Source organism: Harpia harpyja, chromosome 21, assembly GCF_026419915.1.
Source record: "Harpia harpyja isolate bHarHar1 chromosome 21, bHarHar1 primary haplotype, whole genome shotgun sequence".
NCBI classification, from domain to species: Eukaryota; Metazoa; Chordata; class Aves; order Accipitriformes; family Accipitridae; genus Harpia; species Harpia harpyja.
The window spans coordinates 18,003,750-18,023,211 of NC_068960.1; the positions used below are offsets into that span (position 1 = coordinate 18,003,750).

Below are 19,462 nucleotides of genomic sequence, written 5' to 3' on the forward strand. Positions count from 1 at the left end.
AAAATGTACTTGAAGTCACACTGAAAAGATATGACTTTTTTTTAACTTGGTTCTTATGGGGGGAAAAAATATAGATGCTTATGTTTTGATTATCAGTGGCATTAGGTGTCTGTGTGTGGTTGCTTTGGAATGTAAATGCTGAAATATCTGAGACAAAAGCTTTAAGCTGTATATGTTATTGGTGCGTTCGTTTAAGCTTATTTCTCCTAAGTTCATATTGGTAAACATCATCTCAATACTGATTAATGTAAAAGTGGAGTAAGTGGCCAAAATGGATGAGGCCAGAGCACTGGAAGGGCAGGTTGTTCTGCATAACGGATGCTTGTTATCTGAGCAGTAACTGTGCTTTAGGAGTGAATGTTTGTGCCTTATCACTCCAGGGAAGCATATGCACACATGCCCAAAGCATGGGTTGGCAAAATTATCCTCCATCAGGTGTCTAGCAGCATATGAGAATCATAAGAGCAGTATCTCTTCGGTATCTGGGTGTCTGGAAAAGCCAAGCTCTGGAAAGGAGCTAGCTAGTCCCAAACATCAATTAAGACCTACTAGTCTACAAAAAGCCATCTGTTTCCCTCTGGAAGTGCTGTGCTTACCTTAGTGTTTCTTCCCATAGCAGCAGACCGAGTGGCAGCGGTACTTGCGCCAGAGCTTGGAAGTGGTTGCAAAAGTCATGGAGCTCTTGCCAACTCATGCCTTCTCCACACTAGTAAGTAGTTATCCAGACCAAAAGTGCAATGTGAAATGAGCACCAACTGCTGGAGTTTGTTGCACTCTGTTTGATAGAGGCCACAGTGCCAAAAAAGTAGGGAGATTTGGTTTTGGATGCAAAACCTTGGCAAGGGGAGACCAGAAATTGAAGGAAAAAAAACTTGGGTTTTTTGGCTTTGCCAGATTTCGTGGTGTGTTTTGAAGAGAGTACTTCAGTGAGCATCAGAGTCCTACTCCTGGACACTAAGCTCTTTAGAAATTCCCATCTCTCAAAGTGTAAATATTTGGCAGCAATCAATCCTTCATTGCTGTTTATCTTGGCCTTTATATTAGGAGGCAGTGCTGTGAATTGGGCAGACGAGAGTGTTGTTACTGGGGTTTTAAGGAGAGTGAAATCTTTGTTTAAATGAAAGGCTAGATATAAATGCTGAAGAGAGTGCCTCGGACAATTGGGAATTATATCCAATAAACACGGATAAGTGCTTCTCTCCAGCTAGTGCCAGTGCTGTTGCTAGAATCAGTGGTATAAAAGTTGTCTGGGTTTGTAGCATTATAATGGTTTTTGAGGAGAAGATCTCAAGGTGTAAGCCAGTGGAGTCCAAAATTCAGAGTAGTTAGTGCCTTTTTGCTGGGTGAGAAGAAAGGCAAGTAATGGTAGTGGTATCTCAAAGCAAGTCTGTTAATTCTGCTGGAGACACTGCAGACCTAGACCTCTGAACCATATTCCCAAGAAGCAGAGAAAATTGAGCTGCTGCAGAGGCAGAAGATGCCTGACCTGAACTGCTTTTTTAATTTATATTTTTATTTAAAAACCATTCTGGCTGAGCTAAGCACTAGAAGCCTATTACCAGAAACTCTGAAGTAGTGAACAAAATAGTCCTTATACAAAAGTAGAAGTTGCTCTGCAGTGTGGTGGCACAGCATGAGTCAGCAAGAGGCAAACAAATGGAGCAGCTGTTTCAGTGAGCATATGGGTCATATGGTGAAGAGCATGTGGCTTCCTTAAGGTAACACATTAACATGAGGAAGACTATCTGGTTTTTTTTTTTAATAGTTCTCCTGCAGTTATACAAAGACACTCAACTGTTAATTAGGCACAGCATGTTAGAAACTTGATAGTCAGTGCTTTCTTGAGCCCTGCATTAGTTCATTTTTGTTTACTGGATAATCTGGGAGATGCTCAAGCAGTTTCACGTGCTTTTCACAGTAGTCTGCAGTGCTGTTGAACGCAGTGGCTAGTCTATCAGTAGCAAATTAAAAGAGTGTACAGCAGCTGCCATTACTGTGTCCCATGGTGGACAATGAAAGGCTGCAGTTCCTTCTGCTGATGGATGAGTGAACTTTGATAAAACCAACCACCTCAAATGTGGTGACTTTTGCCAATAGAAATTAAGTAGAACTATGCCAGACTGAAAGGGTTGGAAAATACTCTTTCTGATGGGATGCCTACAAGGAAAAGGTTAGTGTGCAATTTTGTCCTGTATGTGTACAAGTGCATTCAGGTACAGCACAAATAATTTCTTAATACAGATCACTGAAGTACCTTGGCTGGCTGAAAGCTGCTTAGAAGGCTTCCTAGTCTGTGTGCACAATACGCTCCCCCATGGTAGCGTAACCTGTTGCTCAGCTGAAGTATCACCAGGATCAGGCATGTTTGCTGTCAGTCCTGAATGATGGAGTTAGGCTAATGCTTTGTTCCCAGACCAGGATGCATGACAACTGTGGTGTTTGCTTCCTTGGCTGTTTTCCCCATGGGGCTTCAGCTCACCGGCAAAGCACTGCAGTACTTCCCTCCTGTACTCTGTTACAGAGGCACTGAACTCAAATTCTTTGAATAATATTTTGGTAGCTGCATTTTGAGACACTGATACTTATGGGTGAGGTGGATGCCACGCAGGCTTCCTGCGCTCCAGGCTCTGCCTTTCCTCTGCTCTGTTTGGTCTGGATTATACATCCATCTGTATATTCAGAGGTGGCATGCTGTGCCATCACTTACACTTGTCAGACCATTATCTTACTAGGCTGATTGCTGGTATTTCTGGGAAAGGGGAGCTATGACACCAGAGTGGTGATCTTTGTTGTTTTCATGACAGCTGTCAAGACATGAGAAGCTGTGGCATGCAGGATCAGCCCAGAACAAGCAACTTGCCTTTTCTCCAAATGTCTTTTTGAAGGTGCTAGGGAGAAAGAAGAAAACTATGCTCTAACAGAGTGATCAGTAGTAGGCTGTTAACTGTCTGCCAAGCCCCAAAATCGTGCTCGTTTCTTGTCTCTTCTAGTTTCCAGTTCTGCAGGATAACTTGGAAGTGTATCTGGGACTCCAGCAGTTTGTGGTCACTTCAGGAACAGGTAACAACCACCACCCAGCACTGTGGTCCTCACTCTTTGAATAGCTGATTGCAAAAACACTCTAGACCTGCTTTGGTGTCGCTGCTTCCGTATTCTCTTGAGGATCTGAATACTTGTGGTGTCTAATGGCTCAGTAGTTAAACTCCAATAGCAGACAAAAATCTAATAAAGTGATTTATTGTTTTTATTGGGTGGTTCTTCCCTTGTTCTAGTACTTGAAATGAAGATACTGTATGTGTTAAGAACAGGTATGCAGCATCAAATACTACACTAACATGGATGGATAATGGTTACTTTTTTCCTCCAACTAAAATTTATTTCAAGAAAAGGTTGCGCTCCTGTTTGCTTTGGGCTCAAATCTGGTGTGAAGTTGTCCACTATAGGAACATTTTTATTTAGGCTTGAATTAAAACCATTGTGAATCAATGAGAAGATGAAGTATTTAGGATGTAGTAGCAGTTTCTGAAGCCTTATCCAGCTGGCATTTCGGGAGCCTTCATGTATAAAGTAGTTTACAAAGATACCAGTGCTCTCAACTGAATAAAAAGCATGAGCGTAGCTTTGTTGCTCCTTGCTGAGAAATAAGGAAAGTAGTAGTAGTGAGATCTGTATGGGGGAAGGTTGTGGCTAAGGTTATATTCAAGTTTTTTGGTATGACCAGTAGAGGAATCTGTTACATATTCAATACTGCTATACATGGCAGAATGGTGATTGTTGTGTAGACAGTTCAGGAAAAAGTACTTCCAATTTTAGGATCATTTCAGACCTAGGATATGCAATGTATAATTTTTTTTAATGCTGTAGCAACAATCTGTATTAGAAGCTATTATGTGGGCTGGCTGTTTAGCTGATGGGTCAGAAGTAGTTCAGATGCAGCTGGGAATTCAGAACTGGATGATAGTATGCTGGTGCCAGTGGTACAAAATGGCAAGCTTGTTGCTGAAAACTTAATCCGAGATAAAATACAGGCAGTGGAAAGAAAAACATATTTTCTTTGAAATGTAGTGTTGCAGAACGTGTTTGCTTTTTTAGTAAAAGGTCTGGAGTGCTTGGAGACCAGGTATATGCAACCGAGTGGTAGGACAATTACATAGGTGGTAAGACTGGCAGATCTACTTATCGGTATGTTTCTTATAGCTGAGAAATAAGAAAGTGAATAACCACGCTTCACATCAGAAGCAAATACACTCTTGTTCCAAATACGCTGCTGCTGCTGCTGGAATGTTAATTGCACTCTAGCCAGCAGAGGGAGTCCGGGTAGTGACCTTCTCCACAGAGCTGGGATTGCTTTTTAATGTCAATGGATAACCAAAAAGGCTCCTTTTTACGTAGTTATTAGTACCAATTAGAAGAAAAGAAATGTGTAAAAGGATGAAACAGTTGGTAACATCCATTTCAGCCTTTAAAGAGGAATATGAAGTGTGGCAGCTGGAAGAGTTGAACTTGTCTTACTCAGTTTGAGTATTTCAGTCACTTGGAGATTTGAACTATGACCCACTGCTGAGCTAATTTAAGAAGAATGCTTGTAATGTAATTAGAATAAACTTTGCATTTCCTGTAGCTTTGTAATTAGGTTTCCTGTCCCAAAGAGCTGTATTTATTAGTCACAAGGTTACGTGTGTTTTTCTGGCACAAGGTTTTTAAAGTATGAGTTTTCAGACTGCTAGGCTCATAGTGGGTGTTAGCACAAGTGATTATTTACACTTTGGTCTTTTGGCTTCATTGCTAATGAACCATAACGTCATTTCAGGTCACAGGCTGAACATCACTGCAGAGAATGACTGCCGCCGTTTGCACTGCTCCTTGAGGGACCTGAGCTCCTTGCTGCAGGCCGTTGGTCGTTTAGCAGAATACTTCATTGGTGATGTGTTTGCTGCCAGGTTCAATGATGCTCTTACAGTGGTGGAGAGGTAGGTATGGGAGGGGGAGTTTCCTGTCCCTTCACCAGTACAAGGAGCAATTGTCACCACTGCGGTGAGTGTGAAAACCAAGGTTTCTTTCTGCCTCCCCTTGTTCTGATTAAATTGAGATACAAAGAACTCAATGGCCAGTTACATTTAATTCATCAGTGGTAAGTTTCCCAGATGGCTTTCTAAATCCTTAACCAAAGAAATAACTAATAGGAGGGATTAAGTAAAATCAGTCACTTGGAAAGTTTGAGGTACCTGTTTTCCAGCATCTGCATTTGTGATGCAATGAAATGAGATGTAGAGTTTGATTACTTTGAAGTTGTATCTCCAAGTTAAATCACCAAAATCTTTGACCTGTGAAAACTGAAAGGCAGATGTCATTAGGTTCTTCCCCTCCAAGAAACTTAATTAGCACGTAGTTGCAAATTACAGAATTTCAGGGCTTTACACAGCTGCCTTGGTTCTGTTTTTTCATTCCCGGGCAGGAACATTGTACTTGTTCCATCTTATCACAAACAGTGAAATAGGCTCTAAATTATTTTCAACTAAATGGTCTAAATCTTGTCTATGTATTAACTAAATATTGACACAGAGTTGTGAAGAGCTGCATTCAGATGAGATGTTCAAGCGGATTTGTACATGTGTATATCCATGTTACAGTCCCTTTACACTACCACATATGTATTCACTTCCAGGTTGGTAAAAGTAACGCTATATGGATCCCAGATTAAACTGTACAACATCGAAACTGCAGTACCATCTGTATTGAAACCTGACCTTATCGATGTGTGAGTATGAGATAGACACTGCAAATGATTGTATCCAAATTGGGTAACTACATGGGGTGGGTGAGGCATTAGATCTCCTCAGTCTGGTGTTCTAACCGCTTGCTTGGCAAATGTTCTGAAAAGCGCATCTCTCCAGTGATTGCTAGCTAACCAGGAAAGCACCTTCTTTTAACTGATGAAGGTCAAGGCTGCTGCCAGTATTTTGGACCATTGTTTCTTTAAATTGATGTACTCGGGTTATTTAAAGAAAAATATATTCATGATGAGAAGTAAAAATGCTCATTATTATTAGCTCTAAAAGCACGCTGTTATTCTGCCCTGTACTAATGGCTGTAAAAGCTTAGTTCTTCTGCAGTGTAATTAAATGATGATGTAAGCGTTACAATAGTGGTATTCTAAGAAATGGATTCACTGTCAGTATGTAGTTCCAGTTTATGGATTTTTTTGCTACCAAAGCCAGATCTATGGCTCAGGTAAAAGATGTTTTTCCTAGTATAGGGTTTCAAGTCCTTTGCTTCAAAGACAAACATATGCCTTCCAGCTCTGCGAGCCATTTCTGAAACAAATGAATGACTTCGATCCAGAAGTTGACATTAAGTGTAAAATCTTGATGCTGCTAGTAATAGAACACCACTCTGACAGCCTTTTAAAGACTTTTCATTCCTAAGGCTGTGTAGTACAAACCTGTTTCCTGCCAGCTGGTGTTTTGTGAGCAAAATTTAAGGTTGTTCTTTTGAGCACGTTAAGTACTTGTTCTAGTTTGCAATTGCATGTATAGCAGCTCCTTGAAAACCCCCACTTGACTCCATCATATAGTTCCCTGGATTTCTCCTAATAATCCCAAGTTACTAGCACTGAGTTTTGTGCAGATGATGTTCTTTTAATGGTCTCTTTCCTTTTCTGGTTTAAAATAATTTGGGAGGTTTTTTCCATGATCAGTTAGTGAGCGGTTTTCATCCTTTTCTCTGTCCAATGTCCCTGAAGAAACCTATGATCCATTTTCTAATGTTAGCCTAACAAAGGTACATTGTCAGACATTTGGAGGACACCTGTCTGCATGGTCCCAAAGAAATGTCCTGACTCAAATATCTTAATATGGTGCTGTGCCAAAAATTATAAAGTATGGTTGTAGTCAACCTACCAGTTGATTATGATTTGACCCGTATCAGTTTATACCTTTGGCTTAATGCTGTTGCTCAGTGGGTGAGTCCAGTTACAGCACACTTTTAAATATGCCTTCAATGTACAGGGTCCAGGATAAAAAAAAAAAAAATAGTAGTAAACAATTTTTAAAGAAAAAGCTGTCAGCTTTGAGAATACCAATATTCTTTCCCAGTATGCTGTCAAAACTACCCACCACGCTCAGGACTTGTGCCCTTCTGCAGCTGTCCTGCTTGTGTACCTTTTATCCCACATATGTATCTTACCCTTGCTCTGCTCCTCCACAGCCACGCTCAGTCCCTGGCAGCGCTGCAAGCCTACGCGCACTGGCTTGCACAGTTCTACAGCGAAGTTCACCGGCAGAACCCGGAGCAGTTCATCTCTCTGGTCTCTACCGCTCTGGAGGCTATCACACCTCTCATCAGCTCTAAGGTACCTTTCTCAGTGCTGGGCTGAGGCTAGGCTTCCACCTAAAGCAGGAGACCCTCACGTGGCAGTGCTGTTGTCTTCAGGTGTTTAACAGTCTGCTCTGGACCACAGTGTGGCTCCTGATGTGAAACAGTCTGAGAGCTGGATGTCCATCTTCCAGAGCCACAGCAAATGTCCCATGTAGGGTGAGACCAAGAGCAATTCTAAATAGCACTGTAGGTCAAGCTAATATGAGAGTAAGCAACTTACAGGCATACAAACTCAGTCTAATGATTTTACAGTTTGAAAGTGGGGAAAACTCTCTTCCACAGTATTAAGGGAACTGACCTGTGCTCTGATTGGCAAATAAATACTATAAACTGTCTTGCTTGCAAAAAACTGGTAATGGCAGCTCACTGTGCTGTCTGATGCCAGTGTTGCATCATATGGTTCTGTGTGGTGGTGTTACTGGGCAGCCTGACCACCCTTTCTTTCAGGTGCAGGAGAAGCTACTGCTGTCTGCATGCCACCTGCTAGTTTCTTTAGCCACCACAGTGCGACCAGTGTTCTTGATCAGCATCCCAGCAGTACAGAAGGTGTTCAACAGGATCACAGACACTTCTGCTCAGCGGCTTCCTGATAAGGTGATTTGTCTCAAACATGAAGAATGTACATTGGGTGTTCTTGGGAAGGTGTACCTCATTTCTTACTGCAGTGAGGTATAACCTCATTAAAAAAAAAAAAAAAAAAAAGGCAGGGGGCAGGGGCAGCAGTTATCTCTGTACTGTGGATATCCAGGAATCACAATGATACAGTTTGTCAGTAATGATCTATTTCAGGCAACAACATAAGGAAAAAACACAGTTGCACCTCTTAGATCTTACTCCTTTCTCACTTGCTGACACAGTCCCTGATTCTGCATCATCTTTACAGTACAGGCATGTTGATTCTAACATACAGAAAGTTTTCTGTGAAACTTATGTTAGCATTCCACATACCTCACTCCAAGTTAGTATTTCTATTACAGAAGTACTGAAAAGCCACAGTGAAGGCTGGGATATGGTTGTATGGTGGGCTGGCATGGAGGCATAAAGTGCTGTACAAGTGTAAGTGTGCAAACCAGACAAGGAGTAATGAAAGTGGTATCATCTTTGTTTTATGAATATGAAGAACAGGGACTTACCATTGCAGGGAGGGGCTGACAGAGCTGGGAGCTGATTCCAGCCCTTAAGTCACAGAGCTTTGCTTCTCTCTTACCTTGCAGAGCTACTAGTTTTCACTTGGGTTTACCTTCTGCTATTGAACTCTTTCCTCAGACTGTGAGCACTGCTGATGTTTTGGACAGACGTAAAATGTCACTTCACTCTAGGGTTGTGCTCTAGCGAAAACTGAACTGCAAACGTGGTAAAACTTCATCTCTTTGCTCAATGTCTCGTTGCTTCTAGGCCCAGGTGTTGGTGTGCAGAGCACTGTCGAACGTATTGTTGCTGCCCTGGCCAAATCTTCCAGAGAGTGAACAGCAGTGGGCGGTTCGCTCCACCAACCATGCCAGCCTAATCTCTGCCCTCACAAGAGAATACCGCCAATTAAAATCCAATGCCATCTTGCCACAGAGGAAAGTGCAGCTGGAGGACAGTAAGTACTGGGTTTCTTGGTGTGTGCTGTCTTCTGACAGCTGCAGTGCAAACTGCTAATAGGTGTCATCAAGCTGATTTTCCAATAATTATTTTGGCTGAGAAACTGTATTTAGTGTATGGGGAGGACAGGAAAGGAGCAATTTGTATTTTCTTTCTTTTTTTAGAAATCCTTCTTCTGTGGGTGTGTAAAGGGCACTCTCACCCCAGGTTGCCTGTAAGCTCTTCCATCAAAGTACTGTCTTCCTCAGTCGTGCAGGGAAGGTGGGATCAAGTTTGTAATAAAACTTTGAATAGCAGTGATTGCATTAGGAATACTTGACAGCCTAATGCTGGGACACTATAGTATTAGAAACATTGCCTGGAGGCAGCATTAATGAAGATTATGGTTATAAAAACTTAAGGGGCAAGATAAGAATTTTTTCTGGACTTGAGGAGTACTGTAGAGGGTTTATATGTGTAGGAGAGCCCTGAACTGATGGGGTCCAGGGACCTTTGGAATTTTTTGTGTATGTTTTGGGACTGCTTTGGGGGGGGGGGGATGTCTCTTTTTTTTTTTTTTTTTTGAGCATTGCTTTAAAAAGTAGGCAGTGTCACAGCTTCTGACTAACCTGACAATGATGGTCAGCTGTGCACAGGGAGGGAGCATGGTAGAGGGTGGTTTGCTCCTCATGAGAAGAATATCAGCAGACTGCTCACATGGGTAGAACTGAGCCAGTTAAGTTTTCCCAGCATTTGGGTTAGCTTATACAGGGATTGTGTATTGCTCCAGTTGTTACTTTCAGAAATAGAAATCTGTAGTGTATTTTGCTGTCATAATGTCCTGCTTTTTTCTTGGCTAGTGTTTCTTTAGTATTAGCATATTGTGAATAATATTGTTTACACCTCACCTCAGCATTTGCACCTGAGTAGTTGAGCAGTGGGTGCATCTGTAGGGCAGTAAACCTGTATAATTTAAGAAAGTGAGTAGCCACAGTGACCTAATTGAACCTGTTTAGATATTTAAAATGTGAACACCAACTTGGGAACTTCTTTGACTCCAACCTGGGTTTGGTGTATATGCTGCCTTGTAGGTTGTAGTTACTGTGTGTGAACTTGACTTCTCTTCATTTCTTGCCTCTGAGTAGTTTTGACACATGCAGGAAGTATCATCTCTCTTATTTTGCAGCCAAAGTGATCATCCATCAGACACTCAGCGTTTTAGAAGATATTGTAGAAAGTATCTCTGGAGAATCTACCAAGTCTCGACAGATCTGTTATCAGTCGCTGCAAGAATCCGTGCAGGTCTCACTAGCCCTCTTCCCAGCTTTCATTCATCAGTCAGGTATAACCATAGGACAGGCTTTAATGCTGTGAGTAGCTTTATGACCTACTGGTAATATCCAAAGTCCATCAGCATAGCTTCGTGGTGGTGTTCATGTGAAGTGTGTGGACTTGCTGTGCCTGAAGTGTAATGTGAGTCCGTACTTCTGGGTGGGCTGGGCTGAGCCAGAACAGGAAAGTGAGATCTTCTCTGCTGTCTAGGATACAGGCATGAAGGTTTGTCACACTTCCAGAAGATGGAGATGCCCTGTGCTGTGTTCAGCAGTGAAACAAAATGGAGCTGATCCTAAGCACAAATAAAAAAAAAGCTTTAAAATACCCTGTCTGGCTATGTTTGCCATTTACATTCTCTCCAAAAGCTTGAAGACAAAGAGGAGTAGATCTCATCAGATGAGGTCAAATGGTGTGGGGTTTTTTTCCCCTACAAAGGAAAGGCTCCTCAGATGTAACCAGGACTGTTGCTTGGCAATCTTCTGGCTAGCGACTTACATTTTGTATCACATCAGAGTAGTTCAAATGCCTAGGACTACAGCAGCTTCTCTCATGAAGAGCAAGGCATTACAGGAAAACTTTTGGAGTTTGGTGGGATTTTTCTCAGCAAAGCAGGCACGGGGGAGGCAAAACAAAGTTGAAATGCAGAGAGGATCCAAGATGGCAAGCTGATGCTGTGACTGCAGTGAACTGTTGTCTTCAGAACAGGCTAGCAGCCTCATGCAATTGCTATTTATTGGCTATAAAAGGCTGTATGAAGGAGTTGAGCAGCTTCAGCTTACTGTGGTTATTCAATAAAGCGTGTTGGGACTGATGAAGAATTAGCTGCAGTGCTGATTAGCTAACTGCATAACCACAGGCTGAAGATGACTTCTGAAGTTAGAAGGGTCTTTTCAGTTCCTGCCAAAAAAAAAAAAAGAAGTTGGATTCTGTCTCCTAAGCCACCCCAAGCTGTGTAGCTGTTTTGGATTTCCTTGTATTTCCTGTTAACCCTGTACAAGCAGTGAGCAACTGGAAATCAGCACAGACCATTGCCAGAGCTTTCTCCAAGCACTCTGTGTAGGCCAACCAGACTAAGGGTCTTGCTGATAGTATCGTTTTGTTCTGAGTTGCTTGATGCTGCCTGTACTTGTCATCCCTGGCAGTTTTCAGAAATGGATGAACAGTTTTTAAGCCCTATAGTACCGGCTGTTGGTTTCAGTTTCTAGTGGCAACCCTGCTGCTAAATTTCCAAGAGTAAATGAGGTTCCCTGTACAGGAGGAGCAAATCTTACATATAAGACTTATTGATGCACTTGAATGTTGCCTTAACATGTTCTTTTTGCTTTCCTGTTCTTATCTTAGATGTGACAGATGAGATGCTGAGCTTCTTCCTCACTCTGTTTCAAGGACTGAGGGTGCAGATGGGAGTGCCTTTCACTGAGCAGATCATACAGACCTTCCTAAACATGTTCACCAGGTATTGTCCCATGTTCATCACTTCTTTCTTATCCCTCAGGATGATTTATCTCAGTAAGCTGCTCACACAACAGGTCTCTGCCCCTAAAGAGCGTAGAGTTTCCAACCCCTTTGTTTCCAGACTTTTGTCATGTCCCAGGACTAAATCTGAGGAAAATGCTTCCAAGTCTGAAGTCACCCAGCCCATGCACATCAATCGTACATGCCATCATGCAATTTCAGCTCTCCCACAGACTTTCTGGAAGTGTGCGATATTGACCTGGACTCTTGCATTGCCTGTTAGCTCCTACCCAAGATCTGAGGGTCCCCCAACTATCACTCAAGCTTTTGTTGGGGAGGGGGGGTCTATCAATCCTCAGTCAAAACCCAGCTCCCTTTGGCTTAATGTACTCGGCCTGTATTAATTGAGCAAGTTCAGAGGCACTACCTGCTTTCCTGTAAATTAAGTAAGCATGCAGATCACTGGGAAGGTTCCTATGCAGTGACTGTTTTTTGTCATAGGGAGCAGTTGGCAGAGAGCATCCTCCATGAGGGCAGCACTGGCTGTCGGGTGGTGGAGAAGTTTCTGAAAATACTGCAAGTGGTGGTACAAGAGCCAGGCCAAGTATTCAAGCCTTTTCTACCCAGCGTCATCTCACTGTGCATGGAGCAGGTCTACCCCATCATTGCAGAGGTAGGGCTGTTCTTACACGAGGTGTAGGAAGGGGGAGATGGGAAGGGAAGGCATTGCTGGGGTTGTGGGAGCAATTAAGCTTTTTGCTTTCCAAGAGCTGTAAATGTCAGTCCCTGGGCAGGGAAAACTGGGTGACTAGTCAGTGGGAATTGGAAGCAGTGCGGGTGGAGGATTTTGTCAGGAATTGTCAAGAGAGGCTAAAATTACGGATGTGCTCAAAGCAGGAGGTAAAACTCAAAACTTGGTGATGTGTTCTTAGCATGATCCAACAGCTGCTGAGTTTGATGCCTTCCTTAGGAGGAAATGCTTTGATGATCTGTTACCTTGGCTGTGAAGTACTGCCCTGGGTGGCTACCTGGCAGGGTCCTGCTAGCAGTGGGATCCAGGGGCTGAGTGGGATTCCAGCACAGGAACCTGCTTTGAGTTGTTTGTTCTCTTCTCCTCCTAGCGCTCATCTCCTGATGTGAAAGCAGAGTTATTTGAGCTGCTTTTCCGGGTCCTCCACCACAATTGGCGGTACTTCTTCAAATCTAGTGTATTGGCTAGTGTCCAAAGAGGAGTAGCAGAAGAGCAGATGGAGAACGAAGCACAGTTCAGTGCCATTATGCAGGTAACTCAAGCTCTTCCCACAGTTGTCCAGAACCCTTTCTGCAATGGAGCATACGCTACTTGTGGCAGTGCATTAAACACGTGGGTGATGGGGGCTAGACCATGTCTTGTGTGAGGTCTTGCCTTCAGGAACTGCTGAAAATCAAAGTACTTGCAGAGTGGTCTTGCTGATGTGCTCACAAGGCATGGTGCCTCACTGTGCAGGGAAGCAAGCAGTGAGGAAGGAATGTTAATTTCTTTCCATGCCTCATCCTGCATCTGAACCTAAAAATACATTATTGACGCTGACCCATTTACTTCTGTTACAAGTCTTGTGGTTAGCACTAGGACAAATTGTCAGTGCAGGAAAGCTGGTTTTTTGGGTTTTTTCTGGGTTTTGTTGTTGTTGATTTTGTTTTCTCCTGAGACCAAGATGTCTTTTGGTTTAAATGGATTTGTTCTATGCTGTACCATTGGATCTGGTAGAGAAGGGTCAGTGGGGTAATATCTTATGGGCTTTGGCCTGCAGAATAGAGAAGGCATAGGCAGTGTGCCAGCACGTACACAGAGCCAGCACCTATTTCTCGGGTTGGGGAATTTGAATTTTTAAGAATAACAGACTGTATTCCACATGTTAGTTAGGTCAGAGCTGGCCAAATGAGTTCCTGTGCAGTTCCTAGATGCAAGAACTGTCCCCAAAACAGGTAGTGCGACTTAAAGTAAAATCAGAAAAAAATCACCCTCCTAATCTGCTATCAGAGTACCTGGTGTGAGGCCCTTCACCTCCATCCCATGTCAGTGTAAACAGAAGTGTGCTTGCACCATGCTCTGCAACCTCAGAGTAGGGCTTGCTCCTCCGAGAGCAGTGAATGCCGGAGTGGAGGGCCATGTGCTTAGACTTCAGGTGGGAGGACTCTTTGCGGAGCTGCCCCATCATGGAGTGCTTCTGGAGACTGGGTCCTTTCTGATACATGAGTGAAGAAGGAGCTCTTGCACTGATATAAACTGTATTGGTGTTTCTCTCTGGCCTTTGCTTACCTTGGCATCTTTTGATGTGAATGAGGCCCAAGCTGGTCCCTATACAGGGCTGTCCAAGCATCTCTCTTTCACCTGTAGCAGTGTAACACTTCCAAACTCACCTGAGTGCCTTGTTGGGGAAGATATTTTCATGGTAATCTCAGTATTAACTTCAGGCTGGTTGACAATACTGAACTACTTGTTTTACTACTTGGCTCCTGTTTTCATACAAAACTCTTATTTAATGTTCTGTAAATGTTCTCCACACTTCTCCACACAGCCAGTGTTTTGTGTGGAGAATATTAATAGTTTCTGTGCTGGCTTTTACCAGAGATCTGAGTCCAGAACTGGCTCAGTCTTGAAGGGACTTGGGCCATTTTTGTCCATTTAACAGTAAATGGCTGGTCTGGAGGAATAAACTCTTCTGTTTGTGATGCCTTGAAGCAGGAACTGGTAAAATTCTGCTGCCTATCTCTGTACAGAGCTTACCTCATCTGCCTATATCACCCGTACAGTGTGTCAGAGGCGTTCAGGGTGTAAAAGATGTCTTATCACAGTCTGTGCAGGCCTACCAGACTAGTTCAGCAGGATCCAGCAAATTTTGTTCCTAAGCTCTTTACTGCTTCTGTAATGCCCAGGTCAGCCTCCCAGCTCCCATCTCTAACTTCTTTCTAATTTAGTGCAGTAATATGCATCTGCCAGTCACCTTGGTCTTTTGACTTGGATTGAGAACAAAACCTGTGTGTGTGTTCTAGTTTTGTTCATGCTTGCTGCACTACCTTAGGTAGCATCCACGAGAAACAGCCAAATCCTTCACGAGCAACCTGGCTGCCAAGGGAGCTGTGCTCAGCATCTGTGTTCCTCTTCAGTGCAACCTTGGCCCACCTGTTCCCAATGGACCCAGCTTAGCAACTGTTCTGCAAAGATATGACCGTGTTTCCACTAAAATTTCTTCATTCCCGTTGGTCTGGCAGCAGCACAGTTGACTTAAACAACTGCCTGTCTTGTTACTTTGCTGTGCTGAGAAGCAGCAGAGGCTCCCAGGGGTTTGTTCTGGTGTTCAGTGTGAAAATGATGTTGTTCCACGTGACAGGTCTGATACTCATTGTAATGTCAGTCCCCTTCCTTCAATTCTGCTTTGTTCATAGGCTTTTGGCCAGTCCTTCCTGCAACCTGACATTCACCTGTTCAAGCAGAATCTCTTCTACTTGGAGACGCTGAACACCAAGCAGAAGCTGTACCACAAGGTGGGTCTCAGTTGACCAGTGTACACTCTGTGTGTGGTAATAGGCAGGTGCTGTTCTGAGACTTGTTTTAAACCACTCGGAAACTGAAGGTCAGGTTTTGGGGGCTTTTATGCCACAGCCTTTGGTTGCTTGCTGTGATCCCGATGGATATGTTGCTGGTCAGATTGACATGGTGGAGTCCCTCCAGCATTCTCATCTGGGTCAGCAGCGGGGTTTCTAGAATTTGCAGTCAAGTCACTGCCAGGTGGTTGTCTCCATTGCTGTCATGTAGGACCCATCCTCCAGACTGTCTAATTTAAACCTGTTAGCTGCTGTCATGAAGGATTGAAGTTGGAATCCAAGGTCTTGCCCTTCTGGTTAGCATGTGAAAGCAGGGCTTTCAGGTTCACATCTGTGGTCACAACTGAAGGACAGCCCATCATGTTAACAGCTGCCTGTTGCAGACTTCCAGGCAGCTAGCCAGATTCCCTGGCTTTCAGGAGCACTGTGCAGGGTTAAACTGGCTGGAGTTTGAATGGGACTCGATGCTGTTTGCTTAAATGCCAATGCTTAAAACTTGGGTCAGATGCATGAGGTAAGTGTGGCCAAATTCCCTGTTGACTTTAAAGCCGATATTAATCTAGCTTTCTGTAGCCATTTGTGATCTTGGTTTGGAAAATTACCTCTGTGCTCGCAACAGCTTTGGAAGACTTCTAAATATGTGCTTCTCTCACTGTGCAGAAGATCTTCCGCACAACCATGCTGTTCCAGTTTGTGAATGTGCTACTTCAGGTGCTTGTCCACAAGTCGCATGACCTGTTGCAGGAGGAGATCGGCATTGCCACCTACAATATGGCCTCAGTGGACTTTGATGGCTTCTACTCAGCCTTTCTCCCTGAGTTCCTGGCCAGTTGTGATGGTGTGGACTCGAACCAGAAAAATGTGCTGGGAAGGAATTTCAAAATGGACAGGGTAAGAAGGGGAAACACTGCAGCAGAGTGCCAGTATTCCCAGGATGCGCAGAGTTTTTCTCCTAGAACACACTTGCAGGCAGCTGTGAGCTTCTCAGGGCAGTGTTTTGAGGCAGTACCTTTTGTTCCAAATGCTTCCATACTCAGCAATGCCTAGCCAAGGATTTTTCACTGTAGGTAGCAGAACTGCCATCTCATCTCTCAGACTGCTGAATGCTGTGAGAGTTAGGGAATGTGTTTCCTGGAGGAAGTTTTTTCATAGGGGTAGACTGACATTTTTTTGAGTGGGACACTCATCCTTGCCAAAATCTCACTCTAGCTGCTGGCCAGATGTTTGAGGGTTACAGCAAAGACAACAGCAGAGTAGCTGCAATAGCTCACAATTCTTTCAAACCCCTCATATGCATGTGAAGCAAATGGGGGGTCTATAACCTCCCTATGGAACATCATGGCAGTGCAGCAGGCTGTGGCTTCCATCTGCTGAAGCTTGCTTGTCTGTTGAGTGCTTCCTCTCCCGTGGGAGATGATGGAGTTTTGAGACCAAGGGTGAGGGTAGGAAAGGAGCCTTGAGAGAATCACTGGACTCCAGATGGCAATTGCTCTTCAGGAAGGTTAGCCCTTGTTATGGGGTACGTGGCACCCAGGAGCCTTGGCGGGAATGCAGTGAGCAGTTGCTGCTGCAGATGGCCATGTCGTGACCATTCGTGTAGTGCCTGACTGCACACCGAGAAGCCGGTGCCGTGAACAGAGCCCACATCTCTGCAGTCAGCTCTCTGCATGGAGCAGCTCTGGAGCCATCTCTGCTCCCTGTATGTGGGCTGCAGAAACCTGGGTTTCCTGGGCTCAGACTCTGGAGGAAGGAGTCTGTTGTTCTCCTGTGTGAAAATATATGTGGGTGTTTGGCCCTGTTGGTTCATTTCTGTTCTCTGCTGTAAGACAGTGCTTGTAGGTGTCATTCTGTTTGCAGTACAATGTGTTGTTTGATCTTTTCCAGGATCTGCCATCGTTTACCCAGAATGTGCACAGACTGGTGAATGACCTGCGTTACTACAGACTCTGCAATGACAGTTTGCCCCCTGGAACTGTGAAACTATAGTTACTGCACTGGACTCGTGTTTTGATCACTGTAGGGAACGGATCCATGTTTTGTTTTGCCACCACCTTCTCTCCTCCCTGGTTTTGTCAGGACTGCAGGACGCGGTGTCTTGCACATGGGCACATCTTCTTGGATTCACGCACCACGCTTCCTTTTTTCTCTCCCAACCTGAAGGCCCCCAGCTGGAGTCAGCACTGTCTGCAGGATGTGTCTTAACGCCCAACCGCAGGGCATCTCAACTGTACGGAAAGTCCTCTCGCTGGGGTTTTGTCCTACTAACGTAGCACTTTGTTGCGTCCAGAGATTTCTGTGGAGTTGTCTTGAGAGATCACGTACGTATCGAACGTGAGGCAGAAGCGCCAAAGACTACTTCAGACATTCGTACCTTCGTGTCATTCCACCTTCCTGCCCCTGCCCAGCTCTCGGAGGAGGAGTCTCGTGATGTTGGGACTGTTTTGGCACTTCTGTCACTCCCTTTGTTTTTAAATTGCCTTGAAAACCTCCCTGCTGTTTGTGGGGATTAGAGACTTTTTGGTTTTTTTTAAAAGTTTTCTCATCATTCCATTGTGATACTAAAACAACATGCTTAATGGAAATAAAGTGCTTACTTTGTTGTTTTAAATAACTTGTAACTTGTTTTAGTTTCCTTGTAGGCCTGTCTGTCACCAAGCCATTCTACTAGATGAAAATGCATTTTGCGATGCAGGCAGCAATCTGCAGCCTTTCCCCATGATCAGGCAAGAGGACCGGCAGCAGGTGCCTGCATTGCCCGTACCATGCCCTGAGTGCAGAAATGCCCTGTGCAGGTTGCCAGCAAGTCCAACAGCTCCTGAAAGGTGCTGTACTGAACTGGTGCGGAGCTGTGTTGCCTTCTTTCTGCACTCTCCCCTCATTGTGTTTACCACCTGTGTTCCCTGATGTTTTCTGTTACCATTGTGGTGATCTGTTTATTCCCTCCAGCAGACCGTTGTCTGAATTGATCAAGAGCTGCCTGAAGGAAGAAATGTCTTAATGTTCACGGTGTTGCATCATCAGAGACCTGAGCTTGAAGGCTCAGAATGACTTGATAGTGGCATCTGAGCACAAGGTTAAAATTCCAGTCCCCAGTCAGACAGGACCAGATTTTGTGGGGCTTGTGCTCATGCAGCTGGGAAGGATTTATTTTTTTTTTCCCCCTGAAGTCTCTAGTCAGGTAGCTAGTATAGAGCATTTTATCAGTCTGAATTCTCTGTGGTTACAAGGGCAGCTGTGGTAAGGGCTGCATGGTGGGAACAGCACCTGTTGTTGTGAAGTGAGCAAGCCTGGAGGAGCTGTTCTCCCCTAAATGTTTGTAGATGTGGACTTGAGTGAAGTGGCTGCATGTGGACAGCTGGGAGGTATCAAAGGTGAGTTAGAGTGTAGGAGCACTTGCTCCACAATTCCTTTAGTTAGTTTTGTGAAAAACAGCCTGTGATACAGCCTGTGATGTGCATGTTTGCTGTTTGGAGATAATGTATGCTGTTTGGATAACCTGTGTACAGACAGAGCCTTGCATCCAGGCTGTCCAAACTGGGACCAGTTTGACGTTTGGGCTTCATACCCTGCAATGAGCAGCTTGAGTTGGAAGTTGCACGTGAATCAGAGTCATGCCTCACCAGGTACAGTCCTTGCAACTGTGGGCCGTGAACCTGGGTGTCTGAAGACCAGTGTGAAAGTGAGTGATGATCTGCCCCCAGACTGCAGAGCTCTGACCTTCCCCGAGAGTGGAAGGCACTGAGCTCCCTGCCAGCCAGAACCTGAACCAGAGTTAACTCCTGGAGTTAACTCAGTGTCACTGTCTGCACTTAAAGAAACTTTGAGTCCTTGCTTTTCCTGGTGGTAATTAGGTGTATGAAAATGCGATGCAGGGTCCAAACCTGTCCACAGAGCCTCCCCTTCTTCCTGAGCTGCCACCCTGGTCACTCACAGCAGTTCTGCCCTGCTCCAAGCTGCAGTGGGGGATGGTGGTAGCTGTCTGCCACCTCCTTCACCAAGCACCCTAGCTGTGGCTTCCTTCAGAGATGGGCTAAGGGGATTTCATCTGCTAATGGCACAGCTCCCCTCCCAGCATGGCTCTCTGGGCTGGTGGTGCTTCTGTTTCTTGCAAAACTGTTTGGTTGACAGAGGGTGAAAGTACATG

The 19,462-nt window shown here is 44.4% G+C and overlaps 1 protein-coding gene across 7 annotated transcripts in view; it reads left to right on the forward strand.

Moving 5' to 3' along the window:
• The window catches only part of XPO6 (exportin 6), a 55,796-nt gene extending 37,867 nt beyond the window's left edge, over positions 1-17,929 (forward strand). For 3 of the 7 annotated variants that reach the window (XM_052772849.1, XM_052772851.1, XM_052772855.1), the window contains 15 exons: positions 617-709; positions 2,991-3,060; positions 4,811-4,970; positions 5,666-5,758; positions 7,207-7,351; positions 7,825-7,971; positions 8,773-8,962; positions 9,129-9,225; positions 10,130-10,245; positions 11,620-11,734; positions 12,235-12,406; positions 12,855-13,016; positions 15,160-15,258; positions 15,979-16,209; positions 17,203-17,929. In XM_052772849.1, coding sequence (XP_052628809.1) covers positions 617-709; positions 2,991-3,060; positions 4,811-4,970; positions 5,666-5,758; positions 7,207-7,351; positions 7,825-7,971; positions 8,773-8,962; positions 9,129-9,225; positions 10,130-10,245; positions 11,620-11,734; positions 12,235-12,406; positions 12,855-13,016; positions 15,160-15,258; positions 15,979-16,209; positions 17,203-17,304 — 1,992 coding nt within the window. In that variant the 3' untranslated portion in view covers positions 17,305-17,929. Of the gene's footprint in view, positions 1-616; positions 710-2,990; positions 3,061-4,810; positions 4,971-5,665; positions 5,759-7,206; positions 7,352-7,824; positions 7,972-8,772; positions 8,963-9,128; positions 9,226-10,129; positions 10,286-11,619; positions 11,735-12,234; positions 12,407-12,854; positions 13,017-15,159; positions 15,259-15,978; positions 16,210-17,202 lie in introns of all 7 variants that reach the window. The other 4 variants (XM_052772852.1, XM_052772853.1, XM_052772850.1 and 1 more) reach the window with 3 other exon arrangements.
• Positions 17,930-19,462: the final 1,533 nt, after the last annotated feature.